The sequence below is a fragment of the Knufia obscura genome (genome assembly GCF_036327395.1).
Source record: "Knufia obscura strain CCFEE 5817 isolate CBS 148926 chromosome Unknown scaffold_10, whole genome shotgun sequence".
Taxonomy (NCBI): Eukaryota; Fungi; Ascomycota; class Eurotiomycetes; order Chaetothyriales; family Trichomeriaceae; genus Knufia; species Knufia obscura.
The window spans coordinates 830,926-851,940 of record NW_027042696.1 but is presented as its reverse complement, the minus strand read 5'-3'; the positions used below and the strand labels follow the sequence as shown (position 1 = coordinate 851,940).

The window sequence follows — 21,015 nt, the reverse complement described above, 5'->3', positions numbered from 1 at the left end:
AGGATTAACCGTAATGAACTGATCCTTGACCGGAAACTGGAAAGATCGCTACATACGGTGCTACCCTGCTGTCAGCTAAACCTCTTCAGGTCGACAGCCCATCGCTCGATCTTGTCGCATCTCAGCCTTTCAGCACATTTGACTTCCTACGTTACCCCCATCAACATGTATAGGGCAGCGCTGACATTGTAGTGCACTGCTGCATATCGGAAATGATAGCCACTGCTGCTCACTACCACCCGGAGAATTCTGCGACTGGCCAAGTGTCCCACGCGTTGGCACCATCTCTGTGAGTTCGCCTCGAGCTGGCGCCACACGCGTCGCCGTTGCGATTTTCGTATTCGCCAAACGACAGACCAGAGGGCTCGTGCGAGGTCGACTTCGAAACATAGTTCGCTGAGTATTTGCAGGATGAGTCTGGGCATGAGCCTCCCTTGCACGAGGAGATGTCTCTGTTATTGTGAAGTTTACCTTTGGCAGTACTTGGCTCTTGCTTCAGGTCAGTAAGCCAGCTACTGTTTCGCTCAACATATCTGAGGTCATCAGCGCTTGGTGTGTTGTCCTCTTCCCAGACGGCGAAGTTGCATTTGCTTTCGAAGGTCTCCTCAACGGCTTCGATCTGACAATGCGTGCTCTTCTCAGCAGGTTCTGTCTCGCGGTCGCTGACCTGGCGTTGCACCTGCCTTATCCCAATGTCAAGGTCGTTCGCACATGTTGAACCTCTCTCGTGCGTATGAAACTCACAGCCTTCGAGGTCCGCAGGATAGATAGGGTCGCCCCACCCTGAAATACGTTGACTGTACAGCTGCCTCATTATGTCGATAACAAGAGGCCCACCTTGAGTCCACATCCTTTCGTGATCTGGTAGAAATGACTCGTTCCGCTCTTTCATGTGTTCTTGAGCCATCCAGTTCATCTCCCAGATAAAGCCTTTGATGAAGAAGGTCCGGAGAGGGGAGTCTTCGGGAAGTCCAAGGCTGTCGACAACCATCATCACATCCGCACCAATGACCTTGTATGCTGACTCATTTGCACCCCGTGGTGCCGACAGGTATTTTCGGATGGCATCCATAATGGTATTCTGGCAGGCTTCGATATCGAAGCGCGCCGCGAGCCGATATGCACGTACCAGTACCACAAGTCCATCCTTGTCGTCGTGCTTGGGCACCGGAACATACTTTTCGTACAGCCACGCGGCGACGATACCAAAAGCCTGAGCATTGTCCTCTTCGAAGCACCACTCACAATCTTCGTCGTCCTGCGTTCGGTGCTTGAGGCAGTCTCTGAAGTAGCTGCTATGCGCCATGAGAAGGTCTCGGTGCAGGTGGAACTTCTTCGCTTCGGGCCCAACCAAGACGGTGACCATATCTGAGAGAATGAAGCTTGATTGTCAGCTACGCAACGAAATCAGTGCTGCTCTGAAACTCACTGTGAAGCGGTAATCTTAGTTGCCAGCACAGAATGACAGGCATTTTTACGTTCGTCTTCAGCTTGTCTTGCTGCGTCATTGTTGATTTCCGTGTTGTTGAGTTCGTACTCGTAGTCTGACATGATGACTGAAATATGGAGAAGAAGCTGCTGCAAAGGCGATAAGACGTAAAGAAGAACAAGAGACTTCACAAGGGATCGCAGGAAATTGTGGTTGAGGTTTTGAATCGGTTTGAGTCGTCAGGTTTAATGGTGAAGGTGTAATGAATTGCGAAGAAGGTGTTTGCGGGTCAAATGGGTAAAAGACAAGGACGCGCTCTTGCTTTCAATCGAGCTGCAGCTCTTGCCTTCACGAGAAACCTCAATTGATGAAGGAACTGTTACAGGCCACGGTGGGCATTTCCACACCGAACTTCTAGCCATTATCCAACACTATAGTCCTCATTGCCCATCGCCCTTTTATCAGCGCCATTATTTATGCTGCCCAGCTCGCTTCGCAATCGGTCACATCTCGCCTTCCACCGCTTCATCTACTACTTCCAAATAGCCCACCAGCGCCACTTGTGGAAGTATTAGTGTTTGTCTGACCGAAGCTGAAGCCAGAACTAGTGCTGGCAGTATTGCTGTGACCGAACAGATTGGTAGTAGGTTTGTTCTGAGGTGTGGTGCCGAACAACCCGCCGCCGCCGCCGCTCCCTGCAGGCTTAGGTGCAGGTTTCGGTGTCGAAGGTGTAGTACTGTGTCTCCAGCATGCTCTCTCACTACCATCCTTGTGCTCATGATACGTACAGCCGCGACCGAAAGCAGGATCACTGGTTGCAGATGAACTGCCCATACAAAGCGTGAAGGCATTGAAGACATCAACCACTATTCCTCCTCCACCTTCGAAGAACTCTTCTGTCTCTTGAATCAACCTTGGTGTCGGCCCTGTTGTAAGATGTGTCTGCGTGTTCTTCATATCCCATGCAAAGCGATCGACCAGGAAGCGGTGGAGCGACGATGTCCGAGCTGGCTTAGTTTCGAGCACCTGGAGGACCCTAAGGCCTCGTCGTACCAGCCTTTTCTCGTCGGAAGCTTTCATGATGGTCGCTTGTATCACGTCCATGATCGCATTCTGGCCATTTTCCATGAGGAGACGGTCGGCAAGCATCCAGGCGTGGATCAAGTTGTCGAATGTGACACAGTGATTCGGGAGAGTCCTTGTTCTGAAAGCTTTATCGTAGAGGTAGTTGAGGATGAACCCAAATGCTTCTGGTCGATCTTCCAGTAATTCCACCTCTTTGCTTTCTGCTTCTCTCATTCCGCTCTGAAGACATCCGGTGAGAAATCACTTTCTGCACAAAGAATGCCTTTGTGTACGGCAAATCTTTTGTGATCTGGTCCAACGATGATGGTGATAATCTCGGATAGGGCATACCTGAGGAGTTAGCACGGAAACTGTACAAAAGGTAAGATGCATACTCGCTTGCTTCAGGTCTTCTCTTCACAGGCGGTTCGTTCAGTGAAGTGTCTGTAGCCGATGCTGCTCTCTTCTGAGGCTCGGTCGAAGCCATATCGGAGGCAACGAGGAAACTGATGACTTGAGCAGATTGACAAGTGATGCTAACTTGGAAAGAATTTCGGTCGATGAATGTTAGTGGTTGAAAGAGATGCAGGAGACAACAAAGCCCAGACAGTTTTCATTCGGAAGAGGAGGAAGGCGCATTGCAGTGAAGGAACAAGTACCATCCTCCTCCATTGTACGAAACTTCTCAAAATAGCAAAAGCCAAACACTCAAAAGATACGCTACCATACCAAAGCGCCAGGTCAGTCCACAAACCTCACATAAAGCATCATACTCCGCATCCTTCGTTGTTGGCTTCGTTTTCTTCGTGCTCATATCTGCTCGTGCCCGGCTCCATTCGAAGACATACCGAAGATACCTAGGATTCTGCTAGACCTTTGGGATCATGCCGCCCTCAACGCCCTCAACCGATCCCCCAACCCCGCCTCCCTCTCCTGCTCATTACTCGGCAAATTCTCAACCGGCGCCTTACTCCCCTCCAAATCCTGCGTCAACTCAACACCCGCCTCATCCGCCACCCTCCCCATCAAAGCATCAACCTCGCTATGCCCCTGCACCCCAACCTGCTGCGATTCCACCCCCGACCCAACACTCTCATAATACCCCGAAACAACATCCAGATCCTCAAACTGCTGCTCGAACTTCTCCATCACAGTCCCAATCTTCTCGAGATCCATGCTCTTCAACGCGACGTCCATGCCCCGCACCGTCTGCGCCATTGATCCCGTTACAGTCCGCATCGTAATGGCGGTCTGGACCCGTGCGGCTACGGCATCGATTCGGGCGGCGAGAGTGAGGAGTTGGATGCGCTGTTGTTGGTTGCGGACGCTGTTTGTGGCATAGAGGCGTGCGATCTGGGGTTGGGGAGGGGTCTGGGTGAGGGCTTTCTTGAGTTTTGCTTGTTCGGTTCGGGCGTCTTTGTCGGCTTTTGCGGCTTGGCGGTTGAGTTGTTTCGAGGTGAACTGGATAAAGCGTTAGTGGGGATCGGGGGGTGGTCCTACCTGGGCAGGCTGACGGGGTGGGGGTGTTTACCTTGAGGTTGAAGAGAGCCTTCTCAAGGCCGGACATTGTGGCGGTTGTTTTGTGTTCTGGTTCGCGGAGCAGTGTAGCAGTGATGTTCAGAGGAACTCCCTAGCGGCGGAAGGCTTTCGAGTTGCTCGCTGTTGGTAGTCGCGGTAGTGGTGTTGATTCGATTCAAGTGGTAGGTCTCGCTGGCACCGGAGTCTGATCGTATTCTGATAAGATCGGGGCCCTTTTCAGTGTACAAAAGTTTTGTGAGGTTGAAACAGTGATCAGTTACGTTGTCGCAGGTCCAGAAGAAGGAAGCCGAGAAGTGAGGTGTGAGTTGTGAGATGTGGTTATCGGCGCGGCCGGCCAAACCACACTGGCAGTCAGAGCCAAATGACGCAGCGGCAGGTATCACTCTAACTTAGCTGCCTCAGGCGATTACCTCATGCCTCACATATCAGGCATCCTACGTACACGAGCACGACGATGGGAATTCAAATACTAGTAAGCAGGTACGAGTGATATGTTGAATCTGTTGTGGGCCTAGGTCTACCACTGCATTCAACGTTCTTGGAAGTGGATGATCTTCTGGTCCCAGGGGCAGAGATCTAGTTTGCGACGCCATCATGGTCGCTGCCCGACATCATTGAGCGCGTGTCCCAAATATGGTTTCTGATATTACCCGCTTCAACTTATACTACTGTGACTGATCCATGCGTTATTGATTCTTTGAGCTCAACGTGATGGGAGTGAAGATCTGCATCGCCACATCTGCTACTGCTGGGGATCCAGATCTCCTTGAGAGAAGAAGTGATACACGGGCATCCATCAATGTTCATAGGACCACTGGCCGTAAACGCATGTCAATGATCCTCGACCCTGACATGGCTTGTAGCGCCGTTCGCGTCTCAATTGCCACCGACCAGATCAATGTTCACTCCTTTCATCGCATCCACAGCCCACTGAGGCGCCCCTTTGTCCGGAAAATAATCCTTGAAAAACTGTCGAGCAAAATCAGGATAGCGATCTTCACGGATCGCATCTCTCACCCTCCTCATCAGATCCAGCATCCAATGCACATTGTGCATAGTCAGCAAGTGAGCGCCCACCGTCTCCTTCGCTGCCAAATGGTGAATGTAGGCTCTGCTGACACCAAGTCCCCCATTCTCACCCCTCGGCCGACATATCGTACACTTACATCCTTCCTCCACGGGTCCAAAATCCTCAGCATACCTTGCATGCTTGAGATTCAGTACACCGCCTTTGGTAATGGCATTTCCGAATCGTGCTGTCCGTGTAGGCCAAACACAATCGAACATGTCTGCACCCAATGCCACCGCGACAACAATATCCTCTGGATATCCAATGCCCATCACGTAGCGTGGCTTCAACTCTGGCAACAGGCCGGTACATGTATCGACAACCTTGCAGAAATCTGCTTTTGCTTCCCCGCCTGATAGCCCGCCCACTGCAATGCCTGGCGTATCTCTCTTCACCATTTCTATGCAGCACTCTCGTCTCATATCGAGATCCAGGCCTCCTTGTATGATACAGAACAGATTCTGCGTGTCGGGCTTCTTGTGAGCTGCTATGCATCGATCCAGCCATCTAATTGATCGATACATTGCCTCTCGCATTCGAGCGGCATCCGGTGAAGTAGTCTGTATAACATCGTCCAGCTGCATCAGAACGTCGCTACCAATGCTGTTCTGCAAGGAGATCGAGTGCTCAGGCGTAAGAAGCATAGGAGACCCATCATGTGGTGAGAGAAATCGTACACCTTCTTCGGTGATCTTAGCCAGCTTCAACAGAGAGACCATCTGAAAGCTGCGAAAGAAGTCAGGAGTGTTGCAGGAGTTGATGAGGAGTACCAACCCACCACTATCTGTCAGGATGTTGTGGTTCCATCCTTGTAGCTTGTGAGCACCGCCTATGGCATCGAGCACTTCCTGACCTGGCTTCAAGCCTAGATGATAGCTGTACATTTGTCAACTTCCATCTCTTGCTTCGGATCTGAATTCCTCACGTATTGTTCAAGCATAATCGACAGGTGGTATCCTCCAGTTGCTCGGGCGTCAAGCCTTTCAGGGAGGCCTGCGTAGCCACAGGCATGAAGATTGGAAGCTCGACCGGTCCATGAGGGAGCTGTAAAGTCGATGCGCGAGCTTTACTCGTCTGCCATTGACCGGTGTCAGTGGGAAGCGAAATGAGTACGAGGAAGAGGAATGCGCACCCACCGAACATCGAGCCTTGAGATCGAACGTCAGGGCCGCTGATTTGCCTGTACCGAGGGATCCAGACATACTTCTCGCTGGAGCAGTCGTGTGTAGGCGCCGTCCAATGCCTGGCGAGCGCTGCAATCTAGCGGTGGAAGAACAGGGAATTCTCATGGGCACCTTGCAAGTAAAGCATGAGAGCTTAGGCGAAACAACGGAAATGCAAGTAAGTATTTGAGTTGCTGCAAGTCATCAAAGTGACTACTGCAGCTTGCCGAACCGCAGAGGCAGGAGGATGCAAGGCCTGAAGGGGTCTGAAGTATGATGTATCCCTCGGCGTAGAATGTAGGTGAAGATACTTTCGAACTGGACTGGTCGTGCATATGATGGAAGTACGTACTTGCGCGTGGATCGGAACATTTCCGGCCTTGTCATTTGACCAGGTGTTCTAGGGCCTCACCCTGTTTCTGTGCCACGATCTAGGGTGCTCCCGTTGCACCGCATGAGATTCGGAAATAAGCTTAATTGATGTATCGTATTATTGATACGATTGTTGGGCAATGAAGGAATAGCCTGCTCACAATCGCTGGACAGATTCGGGGAAGTTTGAATAATCTGCTTTGTAGGAAGGAGCGAACGAAGATGGGGTCAGGAAGAAAACTACCTTACTTTATTGTACTGCAATACTAGGTCGGAAAGACCATCTTGAAGAATGGCGAACTACACTTGACCAAGCCCGCCAATAAATGAACGCCTTCAGTCACGGAAGTACCCAACCTCGACCCAGAGAAACGGCGCCACGCACCCATGCCAGACGCCAGCGCTATGCTCGTACATCCGTTTTGCCTGCGCTGGGCAGAGGCATTCCTGTTGATAGACGACTCAATCATGATACATCCTCTCCTATTAGCACGATGAACACCTGTAGCTGGAACTGCTCATCGGAAACGTCCCTGTCCGGCGCTGAACTGATTGTACTGTGTTGGTTGCTGTGTGATTGACGGATTGCGTATTTGCGTACACGCTACTTCGGCAGCATCCTCTTTGGCGTTGTTGAGGAATTGACCGTCGTACCAGTATCTCGCTGCAAGATTCTTGTCACGGACAGTGACTGTAGCCGACCACGCAGTTCGTCCACCTGCGTATGTGTATTAGCAGGAGCTTGCGGTGCCGTTCGCTCAACGAGAACCCACCTCTGCGGTCCGAGACGATGTTGTAGACCGGCGTTGGCAGTCGTAGTCTTCGACATTCGGCTGTGATTGATTAGCTACGGTGCGTTGCATAGACTAAATCATAGCCTACCTGCGAGCTCTTCTTGCCAGGTCTTGTGTGTTTTGGTGGCCATTGTTTCTGAATGCGAGGTGCTGTGAGTAACAGATCTCTGTAGTTCTTTGCTTCGGATGGACGGTTCTGACGTTGTTGGTTGCGTAATTTTGTCGTGGGACTTTTGCTGATCGAGATCGAGAACAGAAGCAGATGCTACCGCCGTTATATACCTTTCCCACCCCTCGACTTTGCAAAATAGTAAGTGCCGTAGAGACTGTTGATATGGTTGTCAATTGACTTGCTGAAGATTTGATGTCTTCAAACCCAGATTCGGATACCCGCTGTCTATCACAAAGTCAACTGCGTCTGATCCGAGTCGGCTTGGGGCATCATATTTGTGACGTGGAATGCAGAGCCGTCGGCAAAGTCATCCTCGGTTCGTAGCTATATACCTGGTGTTGATGTAGCACAAGATAGCACCTGGTCAGAATGTAAGGCGACGAAAAGGACAGGACAGCATGTGTTAGCCAACTGATGAGTAGAAACTTCTTCATCGGTTTGATCTCCTGGGGAGAATTCACATTGCAATCGATGCTTGACTGCCAACACATCAGCGGGTAGTCCCATGGCGCTCCCGAAAGCGTAGATTGTTGAAGAACTGCACGATGGCGTATGGCAAATCAGCCGGCGACTATCAAAGTCACAAGCAAATCCAGACAAGCATTGGATATCTCTTGCTGAAAGTGGGGTTAACGGAGTGCATGCCACACATGACTGTGACTGACAAGCGACGTACCGTAGAAGGAGATAAATTCTCAAATCCTGACAAGTGGGTAGCGACGAAGTCGCATAAAAGCCATACGCCATATACATGAAAGTTCTGCTGCAGCTCGGGCCATAGACGGTTGAGTCTGTTCCGAACGATTGGGCGCTTCGGCTTTGGGCAGCTAGCTGCACTCTGAGCTTAAGCCTAGGGACAAGGAAGCCAGATGAAGAGAAGGAGCAGACAACGAACAGAGTCGAGTGTAAGAAAGAAAGAACTCCACGCGACTGCAGTAGCAACGGCAGTTAAGCTAGAGAACCTTGGCGAGCGGATCCGTCCAGAACAGAGGAAGCGACAATAATCTACGATAATCGTCTCTAGCATCAGCGGAAAATTCTGTTGATGTGAGATTGAAGCAAAAGAGGAAGGCTGGTGAAGCACGTGTTCTTTCATCTCCGAAGCTGCCCCTAGCCTGTAAGACTTCCAGGTTCTCTACTGTGGTATCGTACAGAGATCATTGCAGACCGAGATGCCCAAGACACTTGCTTCTTTTGCGGCATGCAGTGTCATCTCAAAAGTTGCTCCCATGGACAATGGCTGGTGCGACCAACCCGCGCGGAAAATTGATAGGTACCACCACTAATCGGCGGATGTTGCACGAGATCTTCATTGTGTGATGGAAATTATCGACATCTAGGTTCTGATCCCACCTGTCTGGCTCAGCTGTCGTGTAACCTGTCCCATACCTCCCCAGTCACCCTTATCCCGGCATGAATTCGTCTAGAATTTCCATTTTGAGGCAAATGAATGCCAAACCCCTAATATGTCAAATACATCCGATACCTGGTGCCTACCAGAAATTCGATCTTGATTTCTATACTCGTACAAGTGGACAGGTGATGGGTCCAAGCGGTGAGGTAGCTGTCATCCATCACTTCGCATCCAGTGTAACGCCATGCTATGTAGAATCGATGCCTTCGCTGAGGTCTCAAAATGCTGATTACATATGCTGTCATGTGCTGAAACCTATCGTGGAATACAGTCGTCGGTCAAGGCAATCAGACCGGTCGTAACAATGACGTCTCCAAGGTGGTCCGAAATATCCTTTTGCAGAAGTCTCATGCTGCAGGCTGGCACCCATGCGCCCTGTCTGGCCTCAAATTCCGTTTCTTCTGGGCTTAGTGCATCAGGGACGATGGACGATACCTTCTGCTGCGTGTCTAGGTTGACCAGTTCGAATGAGGTGATGATTTCACTGCCATCCCGGAGTGGTCGTTTCCTCCAGGCGTAGTGCTCTCCCCAGTATTCGAAGTTGTACTGCTTTCGCTCCCCGTGGCACACAGGGTCGAGGAGGACTTGAGCGTAATTCGAGAACTCTAGTCGGATGCCATCAGTGGGTATTGTAGCCTTGATATCATTGGCAACATGCAAGTGTCGAAGCTTCTCCATGAAGTCGTCTTCGTCCTCATCAGATTCGTAGCCAGAATCTTGTCGTCGAGGATCTGGTCGTATGAATTCGGGAGCAGTAGACGATCGTTTCATTCCTGGCTTGATTGCCTGAAACCCAGCAGGTAGTGGCGCCACGTATTTCCGCTTGCTGTTCGCTACTTCCCGGCCTGAGTTACGCCAGTACCTCCGAAGAGAGAACTTCCGCTCTACCAAGTCATGCATTCTGAGGTGAAACAGAGTCATCTTTCTCTTTCGGCCACTTTTTGTTGTGATATCGGTATCAACCCGAAGGTTCATGTTGCCATCCGATGTAGAGTCATCATGCTGGATCATGATGCGTCGTGAGGAGGGAAAGAGTTCGGCAAAGTCCGCTGGAGTGGTTGGAACGGCGTCAGGGTCGAAGCATTGATGTCGTTCTCGAGGAAAGTTGTCCAGGGACAGTGAAGGAAGATCCTCCACCGATGCTTGTGTTGAGGCATATGTGTCAACAGAAGAGCTCGAGGAGCGGCCAAAACCTTCGTCTTGAAAGCTCGCTCGCTTCTGTTCCAATACTTGCTTGTACACAGGCGCTGTGTCGTAGTGCTTGATGGAAGGTCGAGTGTTGGTACACGATGTGAGGTCTGTCTGATAAGTCTTCTGAGACGCTCGACTGAACGTCGATTCGCAGCTCGACTTGTTATTACTTCTTACAGAAGAGGCTTTGGATCTGGCCATGGTATGTGATCTGCTTTGGATGCTGGGTTGATGAGCAGGGTGGTCAGGGTCCTAGGGCAAATGGAAGGGTCCTTATAAGCTTCCAGCTGAATAATATGAGATGCTGAATCAGGAAAGACCTCTTACTGGGACTAGTAAGTCATGATGGAGAGAAATCTTAGACCAAAGACAAGCAATAGTACAATCAATGTCTGCCCAAGTTTGAATATCACGAGCTTGATCAAACAAGACGAAGGCTAGTGCGGCGAATTGACAAACCTCTCGATGATTGCTTCCAGTGAAGTATAATACCATGAGTGACGATAGCAAATAGTCACTTCACAGACCCGCATTCCGTAACGAGGGGAGTCACTCAAGCGCATCCCGCAGTCCAACAATGGAACGGTCCGAGTAGAGCGAGGAGTGGACCTCGCGTTGGTGAACCTCCATCGTTGGAGAATCAAGTAGACGTGCTATCGTGAGGGCGTCCAAGCAACGTCAGACCACAAGCGGTAGTGGCACGCCACAACAAGGCCGCAGCAGGCAGGATGGTGTGGGCAGCATCACTTGGTGGCAAGGCGGCAGAAGTCTCCGAACGACGATGTGCAAGATGAGAGGTGATGAGCACCCAAGAGCATGCGGAAGAGTCAGGAAGCATGATTTTTGCAAAGGAAGGACCGACGAGATCGACTAGTTCCACAACGGCTAAGCGGCGGGAGCACTTGAATTTAAGCCAACCGTTTTTAGACGACAAGCAGAGGCTGCGAGACTTGCAACGTGTCGCTCCAACTGCAACTCACCACGTCGCCTTCTATCATTGGACAATCTGAAACCTTCGCCGTTTGGTCTCTGCACCTTGTCGTCAGAAATCACCTCCTACGGCCTGCTCGAGTTGACTTTGTGCCCAAAACGATGCAGGTCCGCAAACGAGACGAAGAACTGGTGTTCGCATCGAATATGTCCTTGACGGCCCATTGCTTCCTGTTCATGTCATGAGAGGCTGGCTTGGAGAGCAATAGGTCGCTTGGTTGTGTCTATTCGCTGCTCCGATAGCCGTGCTCGGTGCCTACAGGAGGGGAAGTCTGATCGAAGCTGGTAAAAAATCCACTGTTACTCTGACGAAGATTACAGCTTTTCCGGCCAATGGACACCCTTAGCGACGATAGACTGCCATACTATTGGCCACTTCGGAAATCTCAGTGTGCTACACTGCATGTGGTCGACTGTCAATCCTACATGAGCAGGAGATCAGCGCAGAAATACCCCGATGATTCATGCCCGCTTTTTGCCGTGCATCACGGCAGGAGCATCCACATGCGCAGGACGTTGCTCTATCCAGATATCGTTACAGCTAAGAGCTTGCAGGTTTACACTTGCCACTACTCCTAGGGTACACCCTCCCGCATTGCGTCCGCGGTGCCATAGACCGCGGCAGAAACAAAGCTCGCAGCTTCATCCCCCGACTCGGTCGAACCTCTGCATTGATGCCCAAGTTACAATGTGAGATCTCCTGTGCCTTATTCATCCACTAACCCGCATTGAAATTTCTGAACCTAGCCATATATTCAGGGTACCCACTTATCTCAACGTGGTGCTTCACTTCTAAGAATCTTCCTATTGGCCTTCAATGATGCCTTTTATGAGTCCTATCAGACTTGCCATTCCGACTGTCAATGGCTCAAGGACAAGGCGGAATGCAGTACCCGGCGATAGCTTGCCATCCTTGATTGGTACTGGTCGCCATGAATTGGGCTCATGCTCAATGGTATAGGAGTCACTGCGCCCATGAATCCCACTACTTGTGCCGGAAACACGTACCGTCAACCGAGCATCGATCCTCTGGTTAAACTGTTCATGGCATGGATACGTCGGACAGGAGTACTCCTCAAACCCGCTGGATCACGGAACGACAGGTGCGCGGATGCAGAGAGCTGCGAACTTGTCTGGCTCTTGTGGGGGTTGCTGTTATACTCTATCTGCCTTATCATGAAGCTTACTAGTGCTAGTAAGAAACCAGCCTTTGGATATTTTCGTTTGCGGTAGGTATAGTATGTGTATCTAATGCTAGTCTGCGCCGCGTACAAGAACCATGTTGGCAGGAGCCAGACAAGTCTACTGTTTTGAGTGGCTCTGGCCAAGGCAGTCCACGACAAAGCTTCTCCTCCGATCAGGCGGCACTCAGGTGCACCGGCTCAGCAATGGCAAGGCGCGACCCTCACCGTACGCGGCTGGCTCCTACAAGATATGAGGCAACCGCAAGGCAGCAGGCACAGCATACGCCCGGCATCGCGGTGTCAACCCACAATCCAACGCAAGTCTCCAGAACCATAACTTGCAGCCTTGCAGGCATCAGTGAGTACCAGGATCCAGGCTCTTCGAGAAAGACCAGGCCTGATCAGCTTCAACAAGCATAGCCCCTTACACAAGTCAACAAGTGTGGACCATTTCACGGTGGTACAGAACACCTCGCTTGCTGGTGGAATGTCTCAGGCTGTAGTTGCTACAACCACATGACCTTGAGGCTCTGCGAATGTGCGAGACTCGAATCACACCACAAGCAACATCCCTGACAGGCCGGAGCTCGCCACTTGCAGTCTGCACTATCGCCAGCTATTGTACCATCAAACAATGTTACGGTGGGTATCCCGAAAACCTCCGTGGTTAGGAAATGCCTCGGATTAATATTCACTTCAGCGTAGAGACGCAAGTCGCACAAACATCGTGTCGCCAGATGGCGCTGCATATGAAAAGTGCCCAGGTAGGCTGTACGTCATTGCATAGATTGATCATATTCTGTGGCGACGCATCCGTGACTATGCGACAGAAGCAAAGACGGCAGAAATTCACGTTCGTAATATCTATTAGTTTAGATGGGCATGAAACTCAAATGCCAAAAGTAACTGCTGGGAGCTCCCGCGATCTGCAAGCGGGAAGAGCCTCCCAGGGCGCCTGGATCGGCACGATCGCTGATCACTGTTCGTCGCTTACGGACCAGAGTAATGGAGGATGAGACTCAGATGATGAAATTCAGCTTACCTTGCCGTTTATCGCTTGACCTGACATGACCTAAAGGCGATGGCAGACACAGACGAATAGCCAGGCTCTCAATGAACAGCTGCACCGTCGGAGAACACGAGTTCCTCAAGGTAAACGGCAGCGGTAAATTATCCAGGGCACCCTTCTGCCGACAGTGTTCTCAACTCGCACAATCTAAGAACGAGCAACCGAGCCCCTGCCAGACGCGACTATGTAACATTCTTCTCCTACCATCCGTTGCATTCTCATACACAATACCAACAATCGGTTGCTGCCCGACTCAAATCTTGTATCTAACAGATTCGCTATGTTTCGTGCTGGATACCACTGTTCCGCGTGCACCTTGCAGTCGGTACTCTTCGTGTCGTCGAGTCGGGACATGAAACGGAACCAATACTAGCCTAGGTCGCAAGCTCCTTGGTCTCTCTGTCAGCGACCTCAGCACTGACACGCATTAGCAGTTATGGCAATGGTACGCAACGATGATAATTCGTGTGGTTGCAGCTGGAAAAGTACATCATGTAGGGTGCCTGGCCATCTAAGGCTGCAAGAATTCTTGCGACAGCTTCGAGTCTCGAGATCTGAACGAAGTAAAGGCTTCCGGCAAGCAACTCTTAGGCTGAATCGTGACCAGAACCCGAACCAGCCTGCGCAAGAGACAGAAGATTATGCTCTTCCTTGTGTAAACAAACTCTCCAACTGGAGTCACAGAGTCACACGCAAACAGGAGATCCCGCTGAGAACAGAACCATGATGTCGATTGCAGAACGCCGTGTGGAGGGGGTCAGACTCGGAGGCTAGACGACAGTCGCGCGAAGATTCGAGGACCAAATGAGGACATTACATTAGCATATCGCGTAGTCGTGATCGTGTCGCTACAGTCCGATCGACACATCTGGAAGCTCACAAGATGGTTGAACGGCACGAGTTTGTGCCGGCGTTGCAGAAATACTACAGTCAAGAGCAGAAAGGCGCAGCTGCCGCAAACACAGCTCGGATACCGGTCGATCACGTGAGGGCCACAAAAAGTGCCTTAAGGCAGTATTTCCAATGAACCTTCTCCTGACTTGTTTCGAGCTCTGCTGTTCGATTCATGGAAGACGCAAGCTCGCATGTGCATAATTTGCAGAGAAACGTGTCTCACCGGACTTTGATTCCTGGGAACAGAGCAAGCCAGTTGTTCTTATAGACATCCGTGCTCAACATGCTAGCACCGCCATGGTGGTTTCCCTTGAGGTGGTTCGCTAAGGGGCCTCTTCGTCTTGACTCGCCACCGCATCGCACGCGAAGGCCTACACTCTGGCGTACCATTGGCGTGAGGTCTGAAGCGGACTGTCCGGTCAGAAGAGGATACAGCTCATCGAACATGCAGACCTCATTCTTCCGACGGCAGTCTGCATCGCTTTTCGGGCTACGCTACCTAAAGCTGTCTGCTTGTTCCCATCACAATTTCTCCAGAAGACAAGGTCACATCTACCTCACGCAAGGCTGCATGAACGTGCGTATACCACTGCCGCCGCCACGACCACCACGGTGTCGACATCTAGGCACTCCATTCATGTCACGTGACTACCCCAGTCCGTCTCCCGAGGCAGACAATGTCGCAAACTTGCAGGTACCTCTAAGCGACCCATACCGGCCGCAATTGCGGTCGCAAAGCCATGCTGCAGTGCCGCTGCCAATACGCTTGGTGTGTGTTCTGAGCGCTTGGTGAGTCACTAGCTTGAATAGTTTCGCTATTTCAATTGGTAGTGAAGGTCGCTTCGCACGGCTCTGTCCACCCGATGCAGGTCATGGGCGCTATTGCGGCTCGACCCAAGCACATGACTCAGTCAATGTCGCATGTCCGGTGCATGCTTCGTTGATGCGGGTAGTGGACGACGCATTCGGTATGCTCAAGACCACGGCACAGCCGTGTCTCCTAGGCACTTCGACCAGGTGAGCCTAGCATATGCTCAGGCTGTGTTGGGGGCAGTACTCATGTCTTTTCAAGGCAGTATGTTTCGTGCCAGCATTGTGGATTCGGGTTCGGTCGTATCGAGCATTGGCCTACTCCAAGACCTTATGCTGTGGCTGATGGCGAAGAGCCTTTTGATCGCTATTCTTGGACTGTGCTTCGTATTAATTGTGCTGATCCCACCACTCATGAACCGGTATTGTACTTGGACATAGTCAGCTAGATCTTCTGTACATTGGCCTACCATTGGGTCAGCTTCAAATACCTTGCCAGCCCTCGACAATGTCTACCATCTACGAGCTCTGCAAGGCTCTATCTCTCACCGATCCCCTCAACCACTCAACATGCATTGGTTATGGCCAACGGAGTCCTGTTTGCAGGAACACAGTGGCGTATGCGTCTCGGACAGAAGCAGCTGCCCTGCTCAAGACCATATCACGATGCTGGATAGGGCTTGGCGTTGCCGCAGACGACTTACATCATCTTGCTAGCCTGTTACTCTGCAAGCGCAACCACCAATGGCAAGCTGAAGACAGAGTCGAGCAGTGGAAGCGCAAGTTGAAGGAAGCTCACCGGCGCGTGGTGTCCGCTCATGCTTCTCGAGCTCTACCAGTGACTTACCCGACTGCCTCCAGAGCTTCCAGACCTTCCACCACAACAGCCGATACAGAGACCGAAGCCAGCCGTAAGAAACGAGCTGTCAGGTCATTGTCGAACAGGAGACTGTTGAAAGAACTCAAGAAACGCGTTGATGATTCCGCAGACGATAAACTGATCGACGACTTTCTTGCCCTAGCGGACGAAGTTAGAGATGCTTTTAGGGCTGACGCTGAACGTGAAGAAGAGAACAGTGATGACGATGGCCACGACGAAGATGGTTTCCACAACACCGACAACGCTAATGACGACGACAGTGACCCTGATGACATCCCCAATGAGGAGACAGCAACCCAAACTCACAGGCAGTTAGAGGCCGGAACGCTGCTTCAATGTCAGCAGTCACACCTAAGCAGAATCGACTAACAACAGAAGCTCTTCGTCAAGCACGAATCGCAGCACTGTCGAGCTCTTCAAGCTCGACCACGTCCTTAGCACCTACTCAACTGGCTCAGCCTGTCCGGCAAAGTCATGTCGAGTGCGGGATTTGCTTCGAGCCCCAAAGTGACAGTGCAGATGGCGGTCATTGGGATTGTGCCCATTGCTTGAATCGCCTCCATATGGAATGTTTCGACAAGTTGTTTGCATCGGTGCCCGAGAATAGGGTGGTAAGGTGTGTCTACTGTCGAGCTGGGGTCTCATAGTGTGTGGACAGCATTGCAGTGTATTGGGCAAATGGCTTGCTGTCGTTCCTGGGTTCGGAGTTGTGGCGTTGGACGGTTGGTTCGTGCTGGGCATTAGTTGCTGAATTTGCTATCGCCGCTGGACCTTGCAACGTCCGGCTATTCAGAGATGAATATTTCATTCCTTAGCATCTGCGGCCCAGTCAACATAGGCCATAAGCTTGCAGGGACCAATGTATTGCTGGCTGACCGCGCACGGTGAGCTTGCTCTGAAAGTCTAGGCCCGGCCAACCCTTCTCGACAACGAGAATATGTCGCCCTGGTGATGAAGGCGTCAGTCTGATCATAGACCTGTCTGTGACCTGTAAAGTGGCATCGCCTTCAACAGTAGGCTGAGATGCATTGCACATGTGGTACAAAACGTCCTGGTTGGAGGAGATTTGGCATGCACAGCCGACCTACAGAAAGCCCAATCCTCTGCCTTACCATGTTCATTTCTGGTGTTTTCGTCGTGCTCCTGTATGTTGTAACTTCCGTTGTATTCTCTGCTTCAAGATTCATAGTCACTGCCATACTTGATACATTTTCGAAGAGAAGCTGAAGAAGGGAAGGAACAGCCCAGAACAACTCCCCCAGAAGCCCTTAACTAGCGGCCTGGTCCAGGCACCCAACCCCTAAAATGGACCCCGCCTCAACAGCAATGGGCGCCATCGCCCTCTACGGCCTCTTCTCAACCATCCTCTCTAGCTTCGAATATATTCAATACGGCCGCCAGTTCGGCGAACACTACGAGTCCGCCGTGCTCAAGCTCGATGTCGCGCGTCTGCGCCTGTCCCGCTGGGCACAGTCCATCGGGCTGAACGATGATCCGAAGTCACAGGCGAAGCTCGAGAGCAGCCTGAGTAAGAAGGAGATTGATATCGCGAAGAATTTGCTGGGTAATATCGCGGAGGCGTTTGAGAATGTGGAGAGGTTGAGTAGGAAGTATGAGGATACGATGAGGTTGATTGGGGATGAGGAGGAGGGTGTCTTGGACGTGATTAATGGGGAGAGGGAGGATGATGGGTTGAGTGCGAGGTTCAAGCGGATGCATCTGAAGGCGAAGAGTAGGATTAGGAGTAGGCAGAAGAGCACGAGTACGGCGAATAGGGCGAGGTGGGCGTTGTATGAGAAGAAGAGGTTCGAGGACTTGATTCGGGATATTCGGGATCATACCGATGCGTTGATTGAGAATTTTCCGAGGACGGTGATGGTGCAGGGACAGTTGGCTGCTGAGGAGGTTAAAGAGCTTACGGAGGATGCACAGGATAGAGTTATGCTGAAGACTATAGCTCAGGAAAATGATCGTATACTGGCGCAGGCCGTAGAGAAGGCGATCATTGTGCAGGATGGACACGACTTTCGCGATATTCGAGTCTCGGGGTACTCAAGGGCTTTCTTCGGCAATGATATTGCTTATGGTGTGAAGGCTAGGGGCAACACATACAGCAATATGGTCATTGATGGGAATGCAGTTGTTCATGCAGGAAATGTCTATCGAGCACGTGGACAGAATCAGATAGAGTTTGGTCAAGAGACCAGGAGAGCTGCAACAGATCTAGGAACATCCACAAGCTTAACCAGAAGGTGGTAATCGAGGCAGTTAGATGACAGAGCATGTATCGATAGCTGCAGTTAGAACCTTCGGCCTGTATTCCTGGACGTTCACAATTCATCTTTCAGCTTTGTGCTGTCGTGGCTCTCATCCCATTCTTGCAGCCAGCTGTTCACCCGCCTAATCTCCCACTCGTGAGCAGCCCGAATGAAGTCTGGCTCCGCTGAGATATTCAGAATTCCGTTGCTGTCCCAGTGATGACCAGCGCCAGTGATCAGCAGCTGATTCTCACCGTATCTCAGGTTGTTATGAGCAGCTGTAGCATTGCTGCCGTGATAGCAGAGCTCATTCCACACATCTTGCGCTCCATCGATGAATGCCAATCGTGGCGCTGAGATATTGAAGCTGCCGTACTGCTCGTACCAAGTCAGATTTGGACCATTTGGTGGGACTGCATCTCCGAAAGCCCACGTGCACCATTGTTGCGTGTAGTCGACTTGAACCACCCGCGAGAGAAGGGACGGTGTATTCTCATCGTATGGTGCGGCTTGGTAGGCGCCTTGCTCCGTGCAAGTGGTGTAGAGGTATGACCGAGCCACCGAATTGGTGGTCTCCTCGTAAAATGTCTGATTTTGTGTACTGAAGCACTTGGTTGTATCGATCAAGTCCTCGCTTGGACACATTGGCACCACCACGTTCTTGACATAATCGGCATACCCACCGAGACCTGTCCAGGCTTGACCATTGGTGTAGTTTGCAAGCATAGTGTCTACCGCGCTGATGTTCTCAGGCGGGTTCTGGTCCGTGACATTGTTGCAGAACTCAAAGAAATCTCGGTGATCATAGGCTGGATACCAGTTCAGCTCTTGCCTGTTAACATGTATTAGAGAATTGTTAGATCGAAAAGATGGGAATTGGAAGCGTACCAGGTGTAAGTGGGATAATTCATTGGGCCACCAAGCGGGAACGCAATGGTCATCGCAAAATCTCGAATGTCGCTGAGTGTACCAAGACCAAAGATATCCTTGAGTTGCTGTATTGCTTCTGTATTGTTCTGCTTCACCAAACTGTCCATCTTGTCGATGATGTTGTTGATCCTGGTGGTGCAATCAGAGGGACCGAACTTCTGAATGGGTAGGTACCATTCAGGGTACGCATGGACAACGTGAACCGGAGCTGAAGACGCAATACCACCCCAGAGCAAACCCTCATAGTCGACAAGGGAGAACGCAGTCTGAGCACCTGCAAGACTTCCACCGTACAAGATCCAAGGTCGCTGAGTTGCCGTCAGATTAGCCGCATCACTGACGCCTTCGAGCTTGACATGCTGGGCGAAATACGCATTGTCGGCTATGGTCTGTTCAGTTGTCAAGAAGCGGAGTTCCTCCGTGGTCGAGGTATTGTATGGGTAGCTTTGTCCATAGTATCTGTTCTCGAGGATGATGCCAAGGCCATTGGTTGCGTTCATCAGTATCTGTATGATTCCAGTCTGAAGGTTGGAGTATCGTGACTCCAAGCTCGTTTCACCTCCAATGTAGAGGAAGATTGGACCACCTGGCTTGTAGTAAGTGTTGTCGAACACATACTTTTGTGAGAAAGTCGCATTAGTATGAGGCTCGTATCGAGAGCTGTTTGGGAAATGGTCGATGAGTTGATCGAAGGAGTACACCGTGTAGTTCGTGGGCCGACCATTGTCGCCAACAGGACCGACTTGCCTGCTGGTCAGAAGCTCAAGCGTAGGAGCAGCACTAGCGAGTGCTATGCCCGTAGCCGCAACAGTTGCAAGGAGCTTCATGTTGACGATCTGAGAACGGGATACTGAGCTGAGAGATGCGAGAGGCCATGGCGGCTTTCTTCCAACTTATCAACTTATAAGCTGGTCAGTACTGGAGCTGGTCCATGTCGGTACGCAGCGTATCGGTCACGTACGATGACAAAATGCAGCTCTGCAAGCTTAAGCTCATGCAAGTAGAGCTTAGTCGAGCTTCTTGTAGCTTGTTATCTCGTACCGACCAGGTATTTGATTCGTCGACTAGAAATCGAACTGGGTTCCGCTACTGCTTGCGACCACGCGACTGGTAGCCGTGCCTGACAGCGTTGCATCAGAGGCGGGGGTCCGCGAAGGAATCAACTCGCGCACCTGCCTCTTCTGGCATCGGAGCATGTTGGCAAAATTGTGGCAGCTTGCATTCACCGGTTACAAAGATAATGAGTCGCGAATGTAGTGACGAGAAAAACACCATGCGGCGCCTGCTTGATAAGTATTTAAGCAGGGTATCTAATGTAAAGTAATCTTCACTACAGCGTCGACCCACCGTAAGGTATGTTGAACAATCGGGGTCAGGATAGTCCTAGTCGTTAAGGTTGAATACGGAGAAAACAGCAATGTACGCTCATCTCCGGGCTATACTTACCGCCTAGATTAGTACATGCTTCCGCGTAAGGAGCCCCTACCGGGACAGAATGATATCCCTGACCAGCCTATTCAATATGCATCTTACAGTGCGAAATTTGTAACTCGCCACTGGAGACACTGTGGTAAAGATCACATTGGGTACCTTGTGAAAACTCGAGCTACAACTCTATGACTGCGTAGGACATCAGCCAGCATGATGGACGAGGAGAAGGAAGCCTTTAACCGCAACTAGGATAGATGAATAAATATGCTGCCAATTGCCGGTCGCCGAATCATTATACTTGTCACCTACACCAATGGTGCAATTGTCAACGGGAAGCAATTAGCGATATAATATTGTCCCG

The 21,015-nt window shown here is 51.1% G+C and overlaps 9 protein-coding genes across 9 annotated transcripts; 2 read left to right on the top strand and 7 right to left on the bottom strand.

Moving 5' to 3' along the window:
* Positions 1–232: 232 nt before the first annotated feature.
* PMZ80_008141 (uncharacterized protein) lies at positions 233–1,551 on the bottom strand (the record flags this gene model as incomplete). Its single annotated transcript, XM_064876542.1, has 2 exons — positions 233–1,382; positions 1,430–1,551. 2 exons carry the CDS (start codon positions 1,549–1,551, stop codon positions 233–235), a joined length of 1,272 nt encoding a protein of 423 aa, XP_064727849.1.
* Positions 1,552–1,954: 403 nt separating this feature from the next.
* On the bottom strand, positions 1,955–2,981 carry PMZ80_008140 (uncharacterized protein; the record flags this gene model as incomplete). Its single annotated transcript, XM_064876541.1, has 3 exons — positions 1,955–2,734; positions 2,788–2,845; positions 2,890–2,981. 3 exons carry the CDS (start codon positions 2,979–2,981, stop codon positions 1,955–1,957), a joined length of 930 nt encoding a protein of 309 aa, XP_064727848.1.
* A 395-nt stretch (positions 2,982–3,376) lies between these two features.
* On the bottom strand, positions 3,377–4,061 carry DID2 (Vacuolar-sorting protein SNF7; the record flags this gene model as incomplete). The annotated part of the gene is made up of 2 exons (XM_064876540.1): positions 3,377–3,955; positions 4,026–4,061. The coding sequence occupies 2 exons, from the start codon at positions 4,059–4,061 to the stop codon at positions 3,377–3,379; spliced, it is 615 nt and encodes a 204-aa protein (XP_064727847.1).
* Positions 4,062–4,909: 848 nt separating this feature from the next.
* Positions 4,910–6,304, bottom strand: PMZ80_008138 (uncharacterized protein; the record flags this gene model as incomplete). The annotated part of the gene is made up of 3 exons (XM_064876539.1): positions 4,910–5,978; positions 6,028–6,176; positions 6,239–6,304. 3 exons carry the CDS (start codon positions 6,302–6,304, stop codon positions 4,910–4,912), a joined length of 1,284 nt encoding a protein of 427 aa, XP_064727846.1.
* Positions 6,305–7,155: 851 nt separating this feature from the next.
* On the bottom strand, positions 7,156–7,562 carry PMZ80_008137 (uncharacterized protein; the record flags this gene model as incomplete). Its single annotated transcript, XM_064876538.1, has 3 exons — positions 7,156–7,355; positions 7,411–7,470; positions 7,520–7,562. The coding sequence occupies 3 exons, from the start codon at positions 7,560–7,562 to the stop codon at positions 7,156–7,158; spliced, it is 303 nt and encodes a 100-aa protein (XP_064727845.1).
* Positions 7,563–9,272: 1,710 nt separating this feature from the next.
* Positions 9,273–10,409, bottom strand: PMZ80_008136 (uncharacterized protein; the record flags this gene model as incomplete). Its single annotated transcript, XM_064876537.1, has 1 exon — positions 9,273–10,409. The coding sequence occupies one exon, from the start codon at positions 10,407–10,409 to the stop codon at positions 9,273–9,275; it is 1,137 nt and encodes a 378-aa protein (XP_064727844.1).
* Positions 10,410–15,663: 5,254 nt separating this feature from the next.
* PMZ80_008135 (uncharacterized protein) lies at positions 15,664–16,404 on the top strand (the record flags this gene model as incomplete). Its single annotated transcript, XM_064876536.1, has 1 exon — positions 15,664–16,404. The coding sequence occupies one exon, from the start codon at positions 15,664–15,666 to the stop codon at positions 16,402–16,404; it is 741 nt and encodes a 246-aa protein (XP_064727843.1).
* A 936-nt stretch (positions 16,405–17,340) lies between these two features.
* Positions 17,341–18,294, top strand: PMZ80_008134 (uncharacterized protein; the record flags this gene model as incomplete). The annotated part of the gene is made up of 1 exon (XM_064876535.1): positions 17,341–18,294. The coding sequence occupies one exon, from the start codon at positions 17,341–17,343 to the stop codon at positions 18,292–18,294; it is 954 nt and encodes a 317-aa protein (XP_064727842.1).
* A 71-nt stretch (positions 18,295–18,365) lies between these two features.
* PMZ80_008133 (uncharacterized protein) lies at positions 18,366–20,050 on the bottom strand (the record flags this gene model as incomplete). Its single annotated transcript, XM_064876534.1, has 2 exons — positions 18,366–19,125; positions 19,182–20,050. The coding sequence occupies 2 exons, from the start codon at positions 20,048–20,050 to the stop codon at positions 18,366–18,368; spliced, it is 1,629 nt and encodes a 542-aa protein (XP_064727841.1).
* Positions 20,051–21,015: the final 965 nt, after the last annotated feature.